General features: G+C 41.8%; 1 protein-coding gene across 1 annotated transcript in view; it reads left to right on the top strand.

Moving 5' to 3' along the window:
* Positions 1-24226, top strand: part of PARVA (parvin alpha) — a 162749-nt gene that overhangs the window by 88133 nt on the left and 50390 nt on the right. The window contains exons 2-4 of the mRNA XM_053561060.1: positions 19399-19488; positions 19569-19639; positions 23903-24005. Coding sequence (XP_053417035.1) covers positions 19399-19488; positions 19569-19639; positions 23903-24005 — 264 coding nt within the window. The remainder of the gene's footprint in view (positions 1-19398; positions 19489-19568; positions 19640-23902; positions 24006-24226) is intronic.

Raw genomic sequence — 24226 nt, 5'->3', positions numbered from 1 at the left:
TTAAATAGTCTTAATACTGTTCTATTAATCATAATAGTGCTATTATGTACTAATACTATGTAATAGTACTTTATATACTAACACTCATAATAGTACATATACTATTAAGTATGTTAAATAGTCATAGTATTACAAGTACTTAAAAATCATATTAAAAATTAACGGGTTATTTAGTGTGTTCAGGAGTAATAAGAAGGATATATACCTGAAGGTCACAAAGACGGGGATGAAGACAGGAAACTTGACTTGGGTGAAGCACAAAGGTAAAGAAAGACTAGTGCAGGAGATGGGCTGCCCCTGGTGCCTCTTCTGCCCATGTACCCTTTTCCCGGGGCCCTGGTGGCAGCCTGTGGCTTCCAATATGCTCCTCTATCGCTCCCTAACCCCAGAGGAGCACTCCGTCCTCAGGACTTGGTCAGAACTACATAGAGGCCTTTATCACATTGCACTGCTATTTGTGTGATACCGTTTCCCCTCCCTCAAAGCACCCTCCCGGCTCTTTAGAAGTGGTTAGTGGTGCCTGACACTTGCCTGGCTCTGAGGGCCACCAAGGTAGCAGTCCTTCAGGAACCCAACAGCCTGGAAGGCAGATACTGGTCTTTGGATTCATAGCTCCTGGGCCAGCCCCTGCCACCAGAGATGCCCATACCTGCTTATGAGTCAGCAAGCTGTAGCTGGCTGGCCTGAGGTCACTTCATGCGGGGTCAAGTTTTATGTTCTCCCCAAAGCTGTTATAAATGCTTGGGGTGTATGGACATGCCCAAAGGCACACCCTGCACTCATCCACAATGGCATGGTGTTTTCTGTAATAAACTCTCAGCATGGTACATCCACACCACCTTCTGCTTAAGTAGGGACAGACCTTCAAACCGAGGAAACAGTTCTGGTTCTCAGTCTGAAGAGATAACAGGGCATGGTGTGGTGAAAGAGAACAGTGGCATACTATTCCTCCCACACCCTCTGTGCCGGTGTAGTGTCTAAAATGTAACTCTCAGGGCTTATTTGAAACCTCAACCAATGTTTCAATTCAGATCCTTTTGACTGCCCAAAGCCAGCCAATGGTGTTCCCATCTCCTCCTGTGCTTGCTAGCAATTGGAGGCCAGCTGTGTCACGTGCAGAGACTGAGCAGTGAATAAGCAATATAAGCGCCCAGGGGCCATTTGCTTGGCAGCCTTCCAACTCTGCAGAGACTATAAAAACCGAGCAAAACAAAGACTGGTGGAAACTGTGAGACTCAGGACTGTAGATCCAGCTGTCAGCTCTCATCACAACAGCAGCCTCTTAAGTTCCCCTTTCTTGGCTGAGCTCCACGGGCTGTCTGTCGACCCTGGTGACTAAGCAGCTGTGTCACATAGTGTGGTGAGACCCCAATAGTCTGCCGAGGCCACTGAGAGCTGGCTCCCAGGTTTACCTGAAGCCATGTATTATGACTGCTGAAACAAGTATCCTTTTCGTTAAAAGCAGTAAAATTTCTCTTGTTTAAAGGACTGAGTTGGGGGCTGGGATTTTGCATTTTCTTTTGGCAATCTCACACAGAAGAAAACGAACCCACATGTTGGTAGGAAAGGTGAGCATTAAGTACAGAACCTGTCCCCTTAACTGAAGAAGCTACTGTAGGCAGAAAAATGGCCCTCCCAACGGTGGCTGTGCCCTCATCCCTGGAATCTGTGAATACGTTACTTTATGTGGCAAAAGGGAATTGAGATTGCAGGTGGAATTCTAGTTACTAATCAGTTGAGCCTAAAATAGGAAGATTGTCCTGGAGTTTCGAAGTGGGCCCAATATAACAACAGAGTACTTAAAAGTGAAAGAGGGAGGCCGAAGAGGTCAGAGTATGCAGTCAATGTGAGGATTCGACCACCCACACACACACACTGTGGTTTGAAGATGGAGAAAGAGGGCCAGTCACAGCGAAGGCATGTGGGCAACCTCTGGAAGCTAGAAAAGGTCCTCCAGAGCCCACAGAAGGGAATCCAATCCTGCTGTCATCTTGACCGTAGCCCAGGGAGACCCATATTGATTTCTAATCTGCAGACTGTAAGAACAATAAATTTGTAATTTTTTAAGCCACCAAGTTTGTGATTTGCAATGGAGAATGAATACAAAACCCTGTGGCGTAAAGATCCCCATCAAGGACGACAGACAGGTAAGATTTCTGGAGAACTTTAGAGAGGGACAGATCCTTGCCTGAGACTGTAGAAATGGCCCTGCCAGGCACTCTCACATTAGAAGGAAGCTCTGACAACAAAACAACTGTCTACTGTCTTCCTGGAAACTTGGGTTCTCAGTTGGGAATGAGCGCAGCTTACACTCTAAGGCTTTGAAATGATTTTGTGTTTTGCTTCCTGTAGAGATGCTTCTACAGACCTCATCTAGAGTTGATTAAGTTACCGCTATTTTCTTGGTGATGGGAGGAAACATTTGTGTTCCATAAAATTTTAGATTTAGAGAAAAACTATAAAGATAATCCAGAGTTTTCATATATGCCACACCAAGTGTCCTCTGTTATCATAATACCATCTCACATTAGTACAATGACTGGGATTTTTGGTACATTTGTCACAATTACTGGCCAGTACTGATATAATATTACTCATGCTTATTATTGATACACTATTTTTACTATGTTACTAATATTGGTATTATTGATATGACTATATTATTGCTAAGCCCACACTAAGTTCAGTTTATTTGGATTTCTTTTTACCTAATGTATCACTTCTGTCCACATACATTTTATCATAATATCTCCTTAGGCTTCTCTTGGCTGTGACCGTTTCTCAGACTTACCTTGCCTTTGATGACAGTTTTGAGCAGTACCGGTTAAATATTTTTAGGATGCCCTCTTACTGGAGTTTGTCTGATTTTTTTTTTATCATAATTAGACTAAGATTATGGGTTTTGGGAAGAGGCAGAAATGCCATTTTGTCACATCTTATCAAGGGTACCTAACGTCGGCACCAACATGTAACTATTGATGCTTGATGACCTGGCTGAGGCGGCGGCTGTCGTGTTTCTCCACGGAAAGGTCATGCATTTTCCTCCTTTCTGTACAGTACTTCTTGGAAGCAGCACCTGATGTGCTGCCCAGACATAAGTGGGGGATTATGCTCATTTCCTTGAGAGCAGAGGCTCTATACAAATTATGTGGAATTCTGCATGGAAGATTGGTCTTCTTTTCTATTCATTTACTCAATCACTTAACATCAGTATGGATTCATGGATATTTTTTACTTTGGGTCATAAGCCAATACTACTTCATTTTCCTACACAAATTATTTCAGCTTGAGCCAGCTCTTTCAGTCAGCTCCTGTGTGCCTTTGGAATCCCTCAGTTTTTGTTTTGGTATTGTATTTTGTTTTTCTCTGAGTACTTTCTTACTTTCCAGGCTTATCTTGTATGTTTCTTCTCCAGTCCTAAAATCAGCCATTTTTCCAAGGAGACCTGGTTCCTTTTATTGGAGGATGGGATAGAAAGTAAGAGCTGGGCTTTAGGTGCGTCCATTGCTACTGGGCTGTCATTTCTCTTAGGTCCTCTCAGATAACACAGCAAGGGACCATCCTAATGTGTGCGTGTGCATTAACCCATGTGTTCTATATGCACCATCAGTATCTATGTTAAGCTAAACGTGTGTTCTTAGTGATGTCACCAGCCGTACTCATATCATGGGGATCCTCCTAGCCTCCTCCCCTTGCTCATCTGTAACCCCCAACTCCAACAGTGAGAAATCTGGCTCCCACCGTCCACTTTTTAAATTGTTCAGTTCCAGTTTACATGTGTGGCAGCATCAGAATGGTTAATCCATAGCTCCGTGGGAAACAACTTTATCAACTAGAGTCCGATGTTAGGGTGCAGTTCCTTTTGCCTTTGGTTTTTACAGACTCTACTCTTTTCCAAAGATATTTAGGTCAGTACCATTCCCCTAATCCCTTCAGTGAGGTTGTTGCATATGTTTGCAATACAATTAGATTCTACTGTCACAATCTGCATTCCATCCTTGGGTTCCTAAACAACTTTTTAACTTGCTGACATTAAGGTTTACTACCTGCTATGCTTTGAATGAAACTGAAACTCACGTTGAAACTTAATCCTCAATGTGGCAGTACTGAGAAGTGGAGCCTTTAAGACAGTGGTTCTCAACCTGTGGGTCATGACCTGTTTAGGAGTTGAACCACCCTTTCCCAGGGATCACCTAACACCATCCTACATATCAGATATTTACATTACAATTCATAACCGTAGCAAAATTAGTTATGAAGTAGCAATGAAAATAATTTTATGGTTTGGGGTCACTTACAACATGAGGAACTGTATTAAAGGGTCACAGTAACTGTATTAAAGGCCACATTGAGGATTACGTTTCAAGGTGCTTTAAGATGTGATTGAATCATGAGGGCAGGGCCTCGTGGATGGATTAATCCACTAAAGGACTAATGGGTAATCGTTAGAGTAGGCACTAGTAGCTTTATAAGAAGTGGAAGAGAGCCATGAGCTACCATCTTCTGCTTTCTCACCATGTGATGTTTCCTCAGAACTCTGCAGAATTCTCACCAGCATACAGCCTCTTGACCTTGGACTTCAGGTATTCTGTTATAAGCAATAAAAAATGGACTAAGACATTCCTTTGTGCTGTAAGGTTCTGTGGGTTTGACAAATGCATAATGTTATGTGTCCACCATTACGGTATCATACAGAAGTTTCGCCATCTTAAATATCATCTTAAATAGTCATCTGTGACTATTAACATTCCCCCTATTCCCCTGGAAACCACTGATCTTTTTACCCTCTCCACTTTACTTTTTCCAGAATGTCATATAATTGAAATCATGCAGTATGTAGCCTTCTCAGGCTAACCTCTTTGATTTAGGAATACGCACGTAATGTTCTTCCAGGTCTCTTCATGGCTGTATAGCTCATTTCTTTTTACTACCGAATCATATTTCATCATATGGATCTAGTACAGTTTATTTATCCATTCACCTATTGGAGGGTATCTCGGTAGCTTCAATTTGGGGCAGTTATGAATAAATCTGCTATATATAGTCACATTTGAGGTTTTGTGGTGATATGTTTTTGAATCAATTGGGTAAATACCTGGGAACACAACTGCTGGTTTATAAGGTAAAACTATGGGTTTTTTAAGAAAATACCAAACTCTCTTTCCAAATGGCTGTATCATTTTGTATTCTCAGCATTTAGTATTATTTGTTCGGGGGATTTTAGCCATTCCAATAGGTATAGAGTGACATGTGATTGTTGTCTTAATCTACCATTCTGTAGTCACAAATGATAACGAACATTTTCTCATATTTATTTGCTACCTACTTATCTTCTTTTTTTTTATTGTTGGGGATTCATTGAGGGTACAATAAGCCAGGTTACACTGATTGCAATTGTTAGGTAAAGTCCCTCTTGCAGTCATGTCTTGCCCCCATAAAGTGTGACACACACCAAGGCCGTACCCACCTCCCTCCTTCCCTCTTTCTGTTCCCCCGCCATAACCATAATTGTCATTAATTGTCCTCATATCAAAATTGAGTACATAGGATTCATGCTTCTCCATTCTTGTGATGCTTTACTAAGAATAATGTCTTCCACATCCATCCAGGTTAATACGAAGGATGTAAAGTCCCCATTTTTTTTTAATGGCTGAATAGTATTCCATGGTATACATATACCACAGCTTGTTAATCCATTCCTGGGTTGGTGGGCATTTAGGCTGTTTCCACATTTTGGCAATTGTAAATTGAGCTGCAATAAACAGTCTAGTACAAGTGTCCTTATGATAAAAGGATTTTTTTCCTTCTGGGTAGATGCCCAGTAATGGGATTGCAGGATCAAATGGGAGGTCTAGCTTGAGTGCTTTGAGGTTTCTCCATACTTCCTTCCAGAAAGGTTGTACTAGTTTGCAGTCCCACCAGCAGTGTAAAAGTGTTCCCTTCTCTCCACATCCACGCCAGCATCTGCAGTTTTGAGATTTTGTAATGTGGGCCATTCTCACTGGGGTTCGATGATATCTCAGGGTTGTTTTGATTTGCATTTCTCTAATATATAGAGATGATGAACATTTTTTCATGTGTTTGTTAGCCATTCATCTGTCGTCTTTAGAGAAAGTTCTATTCATGTCTCTTGCCCATTGATATAAGGGATTGTTGGCTTTTTTCCTGTGGATTAATTTGAGTTCTCTATAGATCCTAGTTATCAAGCTTTTGTCTGATTGAAAATATACAAACATCCTTTCCCATTGTGTAGGTTGTCTCTTTGCTTTGGTTATTGTCTCCTTAGCTGTACAGAAGCTTTTCAGTTTAATGAAGTCCCATTTGTTTATTTTTGTTGTTGTTGCGATTGCCATGGCAGTCTTCTTCATGAAGTCTTTCCCCAGGCCAATATCTTCCAGTGTTTTTCCTATGCTTTCTTGGAGGATTTTTATTGTTTCATGCCTTAAATTTAAGTCCTTTATCCATCTTGAATCAATTTTTGTGAGTGGGGAAAGGTGTGGGTCCAGTTTCAGTCTTTTACATGTAGACATCCAGTTCTCCCAACACCATGTATTGAATAGGGAGTCTTTCCCCCAAGGTATGTTCTTGTTTGGTTTATCAAAGATTAGGTAGTTGTAAAATGTTAGTTTCATTTCTTGGTTTTCAATTCGATTCCAAGTGTCTATGTCTCTTCTTTTGTGCCAGTACCATGCTGTCTTGAGCACTATGGCTTTGTAGTACAGACTAAAATCTGGTATGCTGATGCCCCCAGCTTTATTTTTGTTACAGAGAACTGCCTTAGCTATGCAGGGTTTTTTCCGGTTCCATACAAAATGCAGGATCATTTTTTCCAAATCTTGAAAGTACGATGTAGGTACTTTGATAGGAATGGCATTGAATAGGTAGATTGCTTTGGGAAGTATAGACATTTTAACAATGTTGATTCTTCCCATCCATGAGCATGGTATGTTCTTCCATTTGTTAATATCCTCTGCTATTTCCTTTCTGAGGAGTTCATAGTTTTCTTTATAGAGGTCCTTCACCTCCTTCGTTAGGTATACTCCTAGGTATTTCATTTTCTTTGAAACTATGGTGAAGGGAGTTGTGTCCTTAATTAGCTTCTCATCTTGACTGTTATTGGTGTACACAAAGGCTACTGACTTGTGGACATTGATTTTATATCCTGAAACATTACTGTATTTTTGGATGACTTCTAGGAGTCTTGTGGTTGAGTCTTTGGGGTTCTCTAAGTATAAGATCATGTCGTCAGCAAAGAGGGAGAGTTTGACCTCCTCTGCTCCCATTTGGATTCCCTTTATTTCCTTGTCTTGCCTAATTGTATTGGCTAGAACTTCCAGCACTACGTTGAATAGTAAAGGTGACAGAGGACAACCTTGTCTGGTTCCAGTTCTAAGAGGAAAAGCTTTGAGTTTTACTCCATTCAGTAAAATATTGGCTGTGGGTTTGTCATAGATAGCTTCAATCAGTTTTAGAAATGTGCCACCTATGCCTATACTCTTCAGTGTTCTAATTAGAAAAAGATGCTGGATTTTATCAAATGCTTTTTCTGCATCTATTGAGAGGATCATGTGATCTTTATTTTTGCCTCTGTTAATGTAGTGGATAACGTTTATAGACTTACGTATGTTAAACCAGCCTTGCATCCCTGGGATGAAGCCTACTTGATCATGATGAATGACTTTTTTGATGATAAGCTGTAATCTATTGGCTAGGATTTTGTTGAGAATTTTTGCGTCTATATTCATGAGTGAGATTGGTCTGAAATTCTCCTTTTTGTTTGGGTCTTTTCCTGGTTTTGGTATCAGGGTGATGTTTGCTTCATAGAATGTGTTGGGGAAGATTCCTTCTTCCTCAATTTTTTGGAATAATTTCTGCAGTACAGGAATAAGCTCTTCCTTGAAGGTTTGATAGAATTCTGGAGTGAAGCCATCTGGACCAGGGCATTTTTTGGTTGGAAGATTTTTTATTGTTTCTTTGATCTCAGTGCTTGAAATTGGTCTGTTCAGGAGCTCTATTTCTTCCTGGCTGAGTCTAGGGAGAGGGTGTGATTCCAAATATTGATCCATTTCTTTCACATTGTCAAATTTCTGGGCATAGAGTTTCTGGTAGTATTCAGAGATGATCTCTTGTATCTCTGTGGGATCAGTTGTTATTTCCCCTTTATCATTTCTGATGGAGGTTACTAGAGATTTTACTTTTCTATTCCTCATTAGTCTGGCCAATGGTCTATCTATTTTATTAATTTTTTCAAAAAACCAACTCCTTGTTTCATTAACTTTCTGAATGATTCTTTTGTTTTCAATTTCATTGATCTCTGATTTGATTTTGGATATTTCTTTTCTTCTACTGAGTTTAGGCTTAGATTGTTCTTCTTTTTCCAATTCCATAAGATCTCTTGTGAGATTGTTGATGTGCTCTCTTTCTGTTTTCCTAATGTAGGCATCTAAAGTGATGAATTTTCCTCTCAAAACTGCTTTTGCAGTATCCCACAGGTTTTGGTAGCTTGTGTCTTCATTGTTGTTATGCTCAAGGAAGTTAATGATTTCCTGTTTTATTTCTTCCTGCACCCATCTGTTATTCAACAGAAGATTGTTTAGTTTCCATGCCTTTGGGTAGGGTCGAGCATTTTTGTTAGAGTTGAGTTCCACCTTTAGTGCCTTATGGTCTGAGAAGATACAAGGTAAAATTTCAATTCTTTTGATTCTGTTGATATTTGTTTTGTGTCCCAGGATATGATCAATTTTGGAGAATGTTCCATGGGGTGATGAGAAGAATGTATATTCTTTATCTTTGGGATGGAGTGTTCTATATGCGTCTATCAAGCACAGTTGTTCTAGGGTCTCATTTAAATCTCTTATATCCTTGTTTAATTTCTGTTTAGAGGATCTGTCCAGCTCTGTAAGAGGAGTGTTAAGGTCCCCTGTTATTATGGTATTATCAGATATCATATTGCTCAGACTGAGTAAGGTCTGTTTCAAGAATCTGGGAGCATTTAAATTGGGTGCATAGATACTTAGAATTGAAATGTCTTCTTGTTGTATTTTTCCCTTGACCAATATAAAGTGACCATCTTTGTCTTTTTTGACTTTAGTTGCTTTAAATCCACATGTATCTGAAAATAAGATTGCAACTCCTCTTTTCTTCTGAATTCCATTTGCCTGAAAAATTGTCTTCCAACCCTTGACTCGGAGCTTGAATTTGTCTTTTGAAGCCAGGTGTGTTTCTTGCAGACAGCAAATGGATGGCTTGTGTTTTTTAACCCAGTCAACCAATCTATGTCTCTTCAGTGGGGAATTCAAGCCATTAACATTTATTGAGATAATTGATAAGTGTAGTATTCTATTCATCTTATTTTGTGAGAGTCCATTGCTTAGTTTTATCTTTTGCATCAGTGTGGAGGTTAGGTTCTGTCCTTTAATTTCTGAGTTCTTACTTTGCTGCTGATCCATTGTGGTGGTCAGTGTGCAGAACAGGTTGAAGTATTTCCTGTAGAGCTGGTCTTGTTGTGGTGAATTTCCTCAATGTTTGTATATCCGTAAATGATTTGATTTCTCCATCAATTTTGAAGCTTAGCTTAGAAGGGTACAGAATTCTGGGCTGGAAATTGTTCTGTTTAAGTAGATTAAAGGTAGATGACCATTGTCTTCTTGCTTGGAAAGTTTCATTAGAGAAGTCTGCGGTCACTCTGATGGATTTGCCCCTGTAGGTCAACTGGCGCTTACTCCTGGCAGCTTGCAGAATCTTTTCTTTTGTCTTGACTTTGGACAGGTTCATCACAATGTGTCTTGGAGAAGCTCGGTTAGAGTTGAGGCGACTTGGGGTCCGATATCCCTCTGAAAGCAGTGTGTCAGAATCTTTGGTGATATTTGGGAAATTTTCTTTTATAATATTCTCTAGTATGGCTTCCATTCCTCTGGGGCATTCTTCTTCCCCTTCTGGAATTCCTATAACTCGTATGTTGGAACGCTTCCTAAAGTCCCATAATTCTGACAGTGAACGTTCTGCTTTCTCTCTCTTCTTTTCTGCCTCTTTTACTATCTGAGTTATCTCAAAAACTTTGTCTTCTACCTCTGAAATTCTTTCTTCTGCATGGTCTAACCTGTTGCTGATACTTTCCATTGCATCTTTAAGTTCCCTGATTGACTGTTTCATTTCCTTCAGCTCTGCTATATCCTTTTTATATTCTTCATATCGTTCATGTCTTATTTGATTCTGTTTTTGAATTTCCTTTTGGTTATTTTCCACTTTATTAGCAGTTTCCTTCATTGTTTCCATCATTTCTTTCATTGTTTTCATCATGTGTATTCTAAATTCCCTTTCTGTCATTCCTAACATTTCTGTATAGGTGGAATCCTCTGCAGTAGCTACCTCATGGTCCCTTGGTGGGGTTGTTCTGGACTGGTTCTTCATGTTGCCTGGAGTTTTCTGGTGATTCTTCCTCATGAGTGATTTCTTTTATCTGTTTCCTTGCCCTAATTTTCCTTTCACTTCCTCTTGCTCTTTAAGTTCTCGTGCCTGTGGACTAAGGGTTACAGGACCAGAAGGGTGAGAAGGTTGAAGGGCAAAAAAGGGATGAAAGAAAGGAGGACTGAGTGATAAGAAAAAAAAAGAAAAATAGAGAAAGGAGAGGGGGTGGGTAAAAGGAATATTGACAAAAAGAAGAGAGGCACGGAAAGAAGGAGACAGAGCAATATAGGTGTCCAGTAGGGTACTTTGATACAACCTTAAAAAAAAAAAAACACCTTCTGGGGGTGCCCAGTTGGGTGGTTCCCTTGAGGTCAGCAGCTCTTTGCTAACCTGATCAGACACAGTACCCCACCTCCACCCAGTAGGGAGGAAAGGCAAAAATGCTATAAATCAAACCAAAACAAGCAAGCAGAAAACTTTTCGGGATAAAATTGGCTGGAAAAAACAAATAATAGTGGTAGAAACACTAACAAAAATGACGTTCTAATTATTGAAATAGGCAGCAATGGGAAATTATAATTAAACTAGAAAAATTGAGAAAGAAAAAGGATCTGTATGGAAAAGGTTGAACTTAAAAAACAAAACAACAATCAACAACATCAAAATAAACAAAAAAAACAACCAAACCAAAAAAAAAAAAAAAAAAACCGAAAACAAAGCAGTATGTATATGTTATTGAATACTGTCTGGGCAACACGTGGTCTTCCTGGGTATGAGATGTTAATTACAGTTCTGATACGACTGGAGGCTGCTAGTTTCTCAAACCCCAGCAGGTAGACACCCTAAATCTCTCTTCAGCCCACTTAAAAGGCACTTTGAACTGGTTCACTTGCTGAGCAGAAGCTTTCTCAGGGAAGTGCTTGTTGCTGGAATCACTGCTGAAGTGGCTATCCACTTACCCTGTGTGCCAAAACTGGTCTCCCTCTGCCCCCGAGGGTTAGGGCTGCAAGGCGGCTCAGACCCCGCCCTTAGGCTACTTGGTCGCTGGGTTACCAGCTCCCACCCAATTCCAGCTCTGTGACCCTGAGGGCGGAGCTTGCCGGGGCAGATCGCTCACAATGGCTGCCTGTGACCCAGAGCCAAACACTATTAGCTCCGTCTGGCTCAGTGGCTCAGACTGGGGCCCTACACAAAGGCCAAAGTTCTCCGCACTCCCGCTCAGGCTCTCCCCAAGGCAGTTCAGCTGAGTGCCAAGTCCAAAGACACCAAAACAGTTCACCGATAAGGCCTTTCTGGTTTGCAGTCTCGCTGCTACTGAACTTACAGTTGCAGGCGGGTTTAGACGGATTGAACACACGCGACCACTTGCCGGTTTTCCGCTGTTTTAGTCCTCCTCTTGGGGTCCAGAAGTCTCTCACTGACTCCCTGTATCCTCTCAGGGGTGTTGATAGGCAGATCCCACCAGCCAGAGATGCCTGGAGTCCTATATCCCCAGACTCACGGTGCCCAGATGCAAGGAATCTGTTACTCGGCTGCCATCTTGCTCCGCCTCCCCCTACTTATCTTCTTTAGTGACATGTCTGTTCAGATCTTTTTCCCATTTTTCTGAGTCATTTTCTTTTTAGTTTTAAGGGTTATGTGTACATTTTTCATGGCAAGTCTTATCAGATGTGTATTTTGCAAATATTTTCTCTCAGTATATGGCTTGTTTTTTCATTCTCTTAGCCATGTCTTTCATAGAGTATAATAAATCATAATAAAATATAACCTTTTTTTTTCATGTATTCTCCTTTTGGTATTGTATCTAAAAACTCATTGTTAAACCTTAGCTCACAGATTTTCTCCTATATTTTTCTGCAGAACTGTTATGGTAGTGGGTTTTAATTGATGTCTGTGCTCATTTTACGTTTTGTAAAAAATGTATGATCTGTATCTAAATTCATTTTTCTGCATATAGACATCCAATTGCCCTAGCACCATTCATTGAAAAGACTTTTCTGCATTGAGTTCTCCATGCTGTCTTGATTACTACAGCTTTATAGCAGTCTTTACTTTGGCAGTGTCAGTCCTCCAACTTTATTATTCTTCTTCAGCATTATGTTGGCTACTGTGGGTCTCTTGCTTTCTATTTAAACTTTAGAATCAGTTTGTCAATATTTACAAAAGAGCTTGTTATGATTTTAACTGAGATTTCATTAAATCTATAGATGAAGTTAGAAAGAATTGATGTCTTTTTTTTTTTTTGAGACAGAGTCTCACTTTGTCGCCCTCAGTAGAGTGCTGTGGCGTCACAGCTCACAGCAACCTCCAACTTTTGAGCTCAAGCCATTCTCTTGCCTCAGCTTCCCAAGTATCTGGGATTACAGGTACCCACCCTAACGCTCGGCTATTTTTTGTTGCAGTTGTCATTGTGGTTGAGCTGGCCTGGTCTGGGTTGGAACCTGCCAGCCTCGGTGTATGTGGCTGACTCTGTAACCACTGTGCTACGGGGCCGAGCCAAGAATTGATGTCTTAATATTCAGTCTTCTCATCCATGAACATTGAATATCTCTTTGTTCATCTAGATCTTTAATTTCTTTTATCAGGGTTTTATAATCTGCGTATCAGTCATACTTAAGAGTGGCAATTTCTGCTACTATAAATGATGTTGTGTTTTTAATTTTAAATTCCAATTATTCATGGCTAGTATAGAGTAAAGCAATTGACTTTTTTATATTAATCTTGTATCCTGCAACCTTGCTATAATTACTTCTTAGTTCTAGGAGTTTGGGGAGTTAGTTTTTGTTTTCTTTTTATGGTTGATTCTTTGGAATTTTCTACATCAAAACTCATGTCACCTGCAAACAGAGAAGTTTTAGATAAGCAAAACTTACCTGTAAACCTTTTACTTCCTTCTCTTGTATTATCATTGTGAATAGGCATGGTGAGGGGAGGCATCCTTGTCTTGTTCCTAGTCTTAATGGTGAGAAACTAGAGGCTTTCCCCTAAGTATGATGTTTAGCTATAGTTTTGATTGCTGCTTTTTTTCTTTGTAGTTGTTCTTTCAGATTGATTTTTTCACATACAGAACAATTGCTGGGACTTGCTGACCAGATAATGTGGTTGTCTTTAGCTTTCAAGAACTTCTATTGAGCCATTTAGAAATTGAGAGAGCTTTAGTAACTATCATCAGAGTCCTGGTAAGGATCTAGAAGAGTCTAAACCTCTTACTGGGATCCACGGGCACTGAAAGGGGAAGAACATCCTATTTTCTTGCCCTTTCTCGGTATGATTTTTTGCAACTACTGATACACATTGAGTGCAGATCAGGGAATACAGGAGAACAGATGAATTCAAGACCCTTAATGCTGTGGACCCCACCTATTTATCTGTCCCATCCTCCCCTTTCCCCTGTGCTCAGACATGATCACCACTCTCTCAGCACTTGCCTTATTTTCCCACTTCTTGCTGTTTTTACTCAAGGTGTGCCTTTTGTGGTACACCTCTGTTAGATGAAAATTTATGTATTTCAAGATCCAGTTCAAATTTTCCCTCTTCTGGGAATCCTTCCCAATCTTTCCACCTGAGCTCCTGAGCCCTCTAGGTACACATCTGTCTGCCCTGGGGGAACATACTGCACGTGGTGTGGGCCTTCTCTCCCATCGCCTGTGAGCAGACTGAGGTGGGCCCCTGGCTTGTGCCCCCAGTGCTGGCATGAGGCCTGCTTCAGAGGAGGGTCCCACTAATGTTTATTCATTGAATAAATGAAATGACCGGTCTTATTATAAATGTACCCTTTTTGACTTTTAGAGACCTGTTCATTCTTCTCTTCATATTCATTTTCCCCCTTGGTGTTCTTTGAGTCCCTAGATGTATATGGGTATAAGAGATGCCTATCACTATTCTATTCCTCCTGGGAAAAAAGGAGAGTGAAATCACCATACAATATGGTCATATTCTGTTCACCCACTGACTTTGGAATCCTGGGTGTTTCCATGTACCAGGTAGACTGGGCTCCAGGGCCCCTAAAATGCTTACTTTACCACTGGCTTAACCAACAAGAGCATTTATTATATCTCCTACAACAAAACACATAGAGCTAGAGTGGTTCTAGGGGTGGTGGCTTAAAGGTATCACCAAGAGTTTCCTCTTTCTACCTTTCTTCTCTGCTAACCTCAGCATGTGAGCTTCTTGGGTTCACTTACCTCATGGCTACAAAATGGTTGCAGTAAATCCAGGCATAACCTCCTGATAAAGGAAAAAGATGCCTTCCCTTCCTTGGCCCTCTCTTTAAAATGGAAGAAAACTTTTTAATAGCTTCTAGAAATTTCTCACAGCTCATTGACCAGAATTAACATGACAGTGCTTGAGCCAACCACTACTCCTACCCAGATTTGAGATCATCATCATTCCTTTAAACCAATCAGGACTTTACCTTGAACCACAGGAGGGAGTGGGGCACAAAAGGAAGGCTCTTTCAGCCAAGAAAAGGGATACGTATGGGGGAGGAAACCAGCAGTGTCAGCTACACCCTTGTTTGACAGAGGATTGTTTCATACAGAACTTCAGGGAGGTCAAGGTACTTATATAAGGTCCCATGACTGATAAAAATAGAAGTAGGGTTCAAATTTAGCTCTTTCAGACTCCAGAGCCCATCTATGTACTTCCTGCTACACAGCTGGACTGGAGTCAGGCTGTGCTTCCCAGAAAATAAAAGCCCCCTTTCCCGTGATGAGCGCTTCGGGAGTTGAGGCAATCTCCCTGCTCTCCCAAGCCCAACCTTCAGCTGGGCATTTAATCTGTTTATTAAGTTATGACTAATGGCGCTGTGAGACATGGAGGGCTGCACATTCAGACCTAGTTTTTTAGACTGTGAGAGGAGGTTCGGGGGATAAACATCATATTCACATTCTGTGCCGAGAAAATTCAACTGCAGCTCTCTCTTTCAGAGCGCAAGGACTGGCCAGGGGCTGCTTCTGGGTCCTGCTTTGGTTTAATAGAAATGAAGCCTCCAAAGCAGGAGGGCTGTTTTGGGAAAGTGGCCACTAATGGGGCCCCATGGGGCGGGGTTAGGCCTGAATGGGGCCGTTTGCATACTCACTTTTACAAACAGTTGGCACAGAGTCAGCACTTAATGGAATGGGAATGATGTTCCTGTACCAAATCATTTCCTGAAAAAAAATTTCCAATTGCAAACATATCTCAGCCTTTCTTCTGAAGTTTGTTATGTCTCTGCGAGTAAATTAAAGAGGCAGGGCAGGGGGCATGTTTCTAACTGGGAAGTTTTCATCTGCAAACATTTTAACGAGGACCTACCCATGGGAAGAGACCTGATCAGAGCCACCTTGAGGAGTTCTGGCTGCAAATGCTGCATTTCTGCTCACACTTTAAAGGTGTTTAAATCCCTCCATATTTACACACTGGCTCTGGCTATGCAACAGTCTTCGGACAGATTCTGCTTTTCTTCCCTTACAAAAAGTGAGGGGGAAGTGCCGTGCACCTCAGGATGGGGCTGAAATATAAATAAACCCCCCCTCTCCACACATACACGGTGAAATCCTTATTATTGCATATACTGCTTTGGCAAATTCTGCTCTACTCATAACCTTGCAGTCAAAGAATGGTCTTAATAGTTCAGATTATTTATTCAACAAATACTTTCTAAGTGCTTACTATGCTTGAGGTATTGTTTTAAGTAATAATAATAGCAGCATATTTGGGGTCAAGACATGATTGCAAGAGGGACTTTGCCTAACAAATGCAATCAGTGTAACCTGGTTTCTTGTACCCTCAATTAATCCCCAACAATAAAAATAAAAATAATAATAGCAGCATGTATTTACATAGCTCTTCCCAGATGCCAGAGACTTTTCTGAGTACTTGGGGTGAACTCATATATTCTTCTCAACAACCCAACAATGGGAGGCAAACAATGTTGTTTTCTCTCCCATTTTGCAGATGAAGAATCTGAAGCATAACAGCCTGATGAACTTGCCCCAAGACACATAGCTAGTAAGGGGTTGAGGCTGGATTTGAACATAGATAGGTGGCTCCTAATCACTATACCCTCTGGCCTCTTTAGGGCTCTAATAGTGAGCAAATAAGTGCCACACCTCACGAAACTTACATTCTAGGGAGAGGACATAGTGAATAGACAGAGAAATAATTATTTCAGACCGTGATGAGTGCTATGAAGAAAATAAAACAGAGGCAGGGGCTAGTCTGAGGGTCTTACAAGTCATGGTTAGGAGTTGGGCTTTTATTCTATTTATGAATAGAAAGTTTAAAGCAAGAGAATGATCCTATTTACATTTTTATAGAACATTCTGGCTATGCTATGGGAAGAAGGTAGGAGTAAGGGAAATGTGAGAGGAAGCTGTAGACCAGTTGGAAGATAGATCTGGTAGTTCAGGTGAAAGATAACAGTGGAGGGAGGAGATGGCGAGAAGTGGTTGGACTCACTCTCTGGTTTGGAGGTGGAGCCCACAAAACTTACCAAAGTATTAAATGTGTGCAAAAGGTAAGGAAAAAGGAGAACTTAAGGTGATACCTTGAATTTTGGCTTAAACCATTCTGTAATCAGTGGTACCATCTACTTAGGAAGATAAGGCTAGGGAAGCAACAGGTTCTGGTGCTGTTGTGGTGGACGTGGGGTGTTGAAAATCACAGGTTCTGTTTTGGATGTATAAATTTGATATCGTTACTAATAGATTTAAAGAAGAGACATCAAATAAGCCCTTAGATTAACAAGCCTGGAGCTCAGGGTCGGGCCTGGGCTGGAGATATAAATGTAGACACGGTCAGCATTTTGATGAGTGGAATCACCTAGGACACCACCATGCATTTGAACTTGCTATGAGGAAACATCTGTGCTATCTAGTGTAGTAAGCACCAGCTGCACATAGACCATTGAGCACTTGAAGTGACTGGTGTGCCTAAGGGACTGAACTTTTAATTCACTGACATTTAAATAGCTCATGTCAGTGGCTGCTGTGTTGGGCAGTGTAGACCTGGGGAGAGACCATAGCTAGAGGGGAGAAAGTCCCCAGCAGGAGCAAGTATCTTCCCTGGCCAGTAAGGCCAGCCTCGCATCCACATTTAAGCATGACTATTTCCGCTGCCCACTGCATGCATAGTGCGCTTGTTAACAAACCAATGAACACTGTGCTGCTTTGTGAGAAATCAATCTGGAAAAGAAAGCAAACTGGTATTTCTAGGGAAGATATTAGAAGAAATTATAGAAATCTAAAGAAGCCATTGTTCTTAACTAGAAAACAAATGCAATACTGTACTTAAAAAAATCTTTTAAGCTTTTAAGATATCACTGATGTTTTTCTGTTATGTTTTTTGGAGTAGAATTCTATAGAATGGTGGATGACTGAATTTGGAGATTCGGGCTGGTGACTGGCTAATGTCCTTTGTGAATGTCAAGGGCCACTGCAAAAGGACTGAATACCAGCCTCATCATGTGAGATTTGTCTCTTCGGGGTAGTGTGTGTTTCGCTGTCTTTGTTTGACAGTCCCTTCCCTGTCCAACTGTAACTATCAGAGAATTGCTGCCATGAAAGAACTCTTTGTAAATGGCTGCCTGGTGCTCAAGAGTTCTTACAAGTCTATGCTGGCAACTGATGAGGCCAAAGTCAATAAAAAATAAAATAAAATGGAAAGATGGGATGTTGCTTTTATTAAGGTTGATTGCAGCTGCCCTATTAGCTCTTTAAGAACCTCTCGGTAACCAATGCCTTCTAAGAAAATGGCCTTTCTGTGCTTAATTGGAGAGAATAAGGGGATTTAAGTCACTGCTTTTGGGAGGGGTAATCCAAGGTCAGCCCTTACCAAGCGTGGTCATACAGCTGGCTTTATGGGAAGAATGATTTTGTAGCAAGGCTCTATGTGGGGGCTGGGTACTTGGAATAGAGTGGTCTAGTGGTCTTCAGTGGTCATTGACCTCTTTTTGTTTTTCTTGACGAAAGTAGAATTATAGATTTCTAGGATTTGAACGCTATAAAAGAACTTTCTGGTCTTCCAGTCCAACTCTTCATTTCTAGCTGTAGAAAGGGGCCTAAAGAGGTCAGGCACCTGATCTCAGGTCCCATAGCTCGTAAGATCTGAAGAGACAGGGCCAGAGCCCAGGAAGCAGGCTGGGACAGAGGCATTTCTGAGCCTCAGCTGGGGTTGGGAGATTGAGGGAGGTTGGATAATCAGAAAAGGCCCTGGCCAGACACAGTGGCTCACACCAGTAATCCTAGCACTCTGGGAGGCAAAGGCAGGTAGATTGCTTGAGCTCAGGAATTCAAGAACAGCCTGAGTAAGAGTGAGACCCTGTCTCTACTTAAAAACAAATAGAAAAAAACTGGCCAGGTGTTATGGTGGGCACCTCGGGAGGCTGAGGCAAGGGGATCTTTTGAGCCTAAGAGTTTGAGATTGCTGTGAGCTGGGCTGATATCATAGCATTCTACCCAGGACAACAGATTGAGACTCTGTCTCAAAAAATAAAAAAAAAATAAAGGGAAAGGAAGAAAGAAAAGGACCTTAGGGAATCAAACCAGGAGAGAAGTCAGTGGAGGGTTGAACAGAGGGTGGAAGCGGTTTATAAATGCATAGGAAGCCTCAAACTGGTGACCTTGCTCACCCAGTCAACAGACAGCTGCTGGGCACCCTCACACCCCAGATAGGAGCCCTGGGGAGGAGAGGCAGGTAGAAGGCTAGACTTCAGAAAGAAGTCAGTCCCCACCTCCTGTCTGTTTATTCTGAAATCTTTTCTGAGAGGAAGCAGATTCCTGTGCTGTCAAGACCTCCTAATTTCTCCAAGGAAAGTGAGTGGGATGACAGTTGGAAAAGGTGAGATTAAGGGGACAATTAGGGCCTTTCAACAAGGCGAGGCCATGAATCGATTGTCAGCGGAGTAGCAGCTATAATTTAACCAGAGAGTTTTTTCTCAATCCCGATATTGAACACGCTTACAGCAGTGACCCAGCCCTGAGCATGACCCAGCTCTCCCTTTTCTTTCAGTGTCCGAGCTTCAGGAAGAGGGAATGAATGCCATCAACCTGCCCCTCAGCCCAATTCCCTTCGAGCTGGACCCTGAGGACACGATGCTGGGTAACCCACCTCTTGTCTCTGGATTCGCTTAGCGCCCTCCCGTGTAATCACCCCCCACTGAATTCCTTTTCTTTTTAAAGAGGAGAACGAAGTACGAACAATGGTGGATCCCAACTCACGCAGCGACCCCAAACTGCAAGAACTAATGAAGGTAAGAAGTCTTGAGGACGAGCTTCCGGTGCCTCCTAGGTGCCACTGGGGTCTGCAGACCACCTGCGCTGTGCAGCTGCCCCACGGGCCACTCAGAGAGAATGAAAAGTCACAGTGGTCCCTGCCTCAGGCAGCTTGTGGGCTCGTAGACAGCTGTCTATAGGTGATTGTGTTGACATGGTATGTGGCAAATGTCAGTGATCATAAACACCAGAGAAATCAGTACAAGTCAGCTCATGGGGACCAGGATCTTGGAGCACAGAGTTCTCTCAGGGACCCTCTAAACACCCTGTGGAGTAGGAATTAGTAGCATCCCCATTTTCCAGATGAGGAAACCAAATCTCAGAAAAGCCAAGTGGTTTATTTGTGGCCACAGCTGAGTGGAGGAGAAAAAGTTGAACTGCTGCGCAGATACACCCACACAGCGGCTGGCATTCAGTCCCCTCTCCAAACTGCTTGTCTCTTCTCCCCTGTGTTCCTCCTCTTCAACTTCCCTGAGCTGCACTTCACCCAAAAAGGCACTGCATGTCAGAGTGATTCATTCCCAAAGTAAATCCGATACATCATCACACTAGTTGCCTCTTCAGCCTCAGATTGGCCCCCAGCTGGCAACACAGGGACACCAGACCTGCTCACGCCACCAGCCCACACTCACTCCCAGCAGGCCCGCCTGGCTCATGCAGACCCCTTTGCCTAGCATGCCTGTGCCTGCTCTGGACTCCAGCACTATCCCTCAGGCCCTCTGCCATCATCTCTGCATGACTTTAGCTCCTTCCGTGCTCCTCTGTCTCCTGTGCTAGATGATGAACTGTGTATAATGACCATAGCTCAACACTAGATACTTAAAATTGGTAAAGATAGATTTGATTTTTGATTCTTTTCAAAAATTTTTTTTAATTTTGGATTAATGTGAAGGTACTTTTCATGTCTAAGGTAAAGTTCAAGTTGTAGTTGAGCCCTTCACCCAGGGGGGCATGCTGAACACCCTCACATTGTGCATAGTAGGTGAGATCCTGCCCTCCCTCTCACTAGACTATACTTGTGTTTTTCTTTCGTGGGGACTCATAGTTGTTTATATATTGGTTTCATATTAGTATTAACTACATTGGATACTTGTTTTTCCATTCTTGTGATACTTTACTAGGAAGAATGTGTTTCAACTCCATCCAGGTACACACAAAAGATGTAAAGTCTCCATTTTTCTTATGGCTGATTAGTATTCCATGGTGTGAATATACCACAGTTTGTTAATCCATTCATGGGTTCATGGGCACTTGGGTTGCTTCCACATCTTGGCAATTGTGAACTGAGCTGCAATAAATAGCGATTGGATTGTGGGAGCAAATGGAAGATGGGCTTTTATTTCTTTGAGAATGCTCCATACTTCTATCCATGGAGGTTGTACTAGTTTATAATCCCACCAGCAAAGCAAAAGTGTTCCCTTTTCTCCACATTCGTGCCAGCATCTGCAGATTTGAGACTTTGTAAGGTGGGCAGATCTCCCTGGAGTTAGGTGATATCTCAGACTGGTTTTGATTTGCATTTCTCTGATGATTAGGGATGATGAGCATTTTTTCATGTGTGTGTTGGCCATTCATCTTCATCTTCAGAGAAGTCTGTGTTCAAGTCTCTTGCTCACTGATAAATGGGGTTGTTTGCTCTTTTCTTATTGACTAGATTCTAGTTATCAGCTCTTTGTCAGATTCATAGCAAGCAAATGTCTTCTCCCATTCTGAAGGCTGTCTCTTTACTTTGGTTATTGGACCCTTAACCCAGCCACGTGTCACTATCTACTCTTTGATAAACCAAACAAAAGCATGCACTGGGGGAAAGAATCCCTATTTAAGAAATGGTGCTGGCATCACAAAATCTCAAAACTGCAGATGCTGGCATGGATGTGGAGAGAAGGGAACACTGTTACACTGCTGGTGGGACTGCAAACTAGTACAACCTTTCTGGAAGGAAGTATGGAGAAACCTCAGAGCACTCAAGCTAGACCTCCCATTTGATCCTGCAATCCCATTACTGGGCATCTACCCAGAAGGAAAAAAATCCTTTTATCATAAGGACACTTGTACTAGACTGTTTATTGCAGCTCAATTTACAATCGCCAAAATGTGGAAACAGCCTAAATGCCCACCGACCCAGGAATGGATTAACAAGCTGTGGTATATGTATACCATGGAATACTATTCAGCTATTAAAAAAAAAATGGAGACTTTACATCCTTCGTATTAATTTGGATGGAAGTGGAAGACATTATTCTTAGTAAAGCATCACAAGAATGGAGAAGCATGAATCCTATGTATTCAATTTTGATATGAGGACAATTAATGACAATTAAGGTCACGGTAGGAGTGGGGGAAGGGGAGAGCAGAGAGAGAAAGAAGGAGGGAGAGGTGGGGAAAGGAAGAGCAGAGAGAGGGAAGGAGGGAGGCAGGTGGGGCCTTGGTGTGTGCCACACCTTTTGGGGGCAAGACACGATTGCAAGAGGGACTTTACCTAAAAAATGCAATCAGTGTAACCTGACTTATTGTACCCTTAATGAATCCCCAACAATAAAAAAATTAAGAAAAAAAAAAAAGGTGCCATATTAAGATGTGCTGAACAGTGTGCCCAGTATACAGGGTTTCAAACTCCACACACACACACACATCTCTATTATTTTCTTATATTGATTACATGTTAAAATGATAATTTGGATATCCTGGGTTAAGAACAAATATTATTAAAATTAATTTCTTTCACTTTTTAAATCTGTACTAGAAAAATTTGTATTACAATTTAAGGATGCATAGAAAAAAAAAGAAACGGTGCTGGGAGGACTGGTAAGACTGAAATTGGATCTGTGCCTCTCACCACTGACAAAAATTGACTCTTGCTGGATAAAAGATTTGCATTTAAGACACGAAACAATAAAAATTCTAGAAGAAAGTATGGGGAAAATGCTTGACAAAATCAGCCTGGGGAAAGACTTTAAGAAGAACCCATTGGCAATTGCAGCAACACCAAAAATAAATACATGAGACATGATCGAGCTATATATAGTATCTTAACAAACAGGAAAAAAAAGGCAGTGCAGTTGGCCTGTCTTACCCATGGGTTCCACATCTGTGCATTCAATCAACGACAGACAATATTCAGAAAAAATAAATAACATGACAAAAAATACAAAAACCAAAAAAACCGTATAGCAACTATTTACACCGCATTTATACTGTATTAGGCATTCTAATTAATCTAGAAATGATTTAAAGTACGTGAAAGGTATGCGTAGCTTCTGTGAAAATGCCTCACTGTTTTGTGTATGGGACTTGAGCATCCATGGATTTTGGTATCCATGAAGGCAATCTCCCCGGAAACTGAGGGACAACTGTATACAAAACAACTTCAGTTTTCTTCCCTGAAAAGTGAAGGCAATGGCCCATGCCTCTCAGGGGTGTGGTGTGGATTAGTTGAAGGAGATATCACAGGCAGTGCCTCCAACCAGTGCCTGGCGCACAGTAGGCTTCAGGTCCTATCTCTATTCAGAGATAGACAGGAGAAGCGAGACTGCTCCTGCTCCATGAGAGGTGTCTTGGCCAGGAGAAAAGAATGCACTTTAGAGTGAGGTGGATGAGGGTTCCGCTCCCACTCCACCCCCGGTTAGCTCTATGACCTCGGGCAAACCTGTTCACTTCCATGCTGATTAACCCTCCAGAACACGGGGTAACAGTAACTACCTTGTCAGTGTCACAATGGGAGAGTGCTTTATTTATTAGTAACATCTGCATTTTATTGAATATGTGGTGATACTTTCCCTCTACCTAATGTGGGAAGCACTTTCATGCTCAATTTTAGAGATGGGGAGCCAGAGGCTCAGAGAAGATTCATAGCTCACAGGGGCGTGCGGGCACCTCCACACACACACAGGCCTGCAGATCGTAGAAGAGCATGTGCACACAACTAGTTAGCGGGGAGAGCTGGGTTTCAACCCATTTGGATAGCTCCAAAGCCACGTGGCCACACACTGTGAATGTCATTTACCATTACAGTAAGGAACCATTACAGTAAGGAAGAGATTAGCAGGGATACTGCTGCCACCAGCCTTAGGACATACACCTGAAACTGAACAGGGCCACTGGCGCTCACACTCCCCGGGCCACGTGGATACTTGTGCTTTTAAAAATCTGAAATTTGTCTAGATTTTAACTGTTCAGGATGAGAAAACCGGAGTATAAGAAAATACCCTGTAACTTTTCTTTCATCCTTGCTCTCTGTCTAGGTATTAATTGACTGGATTAATGATGTGTTGGTTGGAGAACGAATCATCGTGAAAGACCTGGCTGAAGATTTATATGATGGACAAGTCCTGCAGAAGCTTTTTGGTAGGAGGAGACTTGAGTATTATAGAGGACGTCTTTAACCCACAGGCCGATGGGTCACCCACTCTAACGAGAGAGTCGTTCTCAATTCACAGCAGCTTAGCTGGATATGGAGTATGATAGATGTGCAGAGTGTGAGAAAACAGACCAGGGAAGGCCTGAGATGTCCTCTTTGAATCTGTTGTTTCACATGAATGAATTGCAGAGGGGATCTTGATGACATG

This window comes from Nycticebus coucang, chromosome 14 (genome assembly GCF_027406575.1).
Source record: "Nycticebus coucang isolate mNycCou1 chromosome 14, mNycCou1.pri, whole genome shotgun sequence".
Classification (NCBI taxonomy): domain Eukaryota; kingdom Metazoa; phylum Chordata; class Mammalia; order Primates; family Lorisidae; genus Nycticebus; species Nycticebus coucang.
Note: the sequence above shows the minus strand (reverse complement) of the source record. Positions and strands in the feature narration are given on the sequence as shown.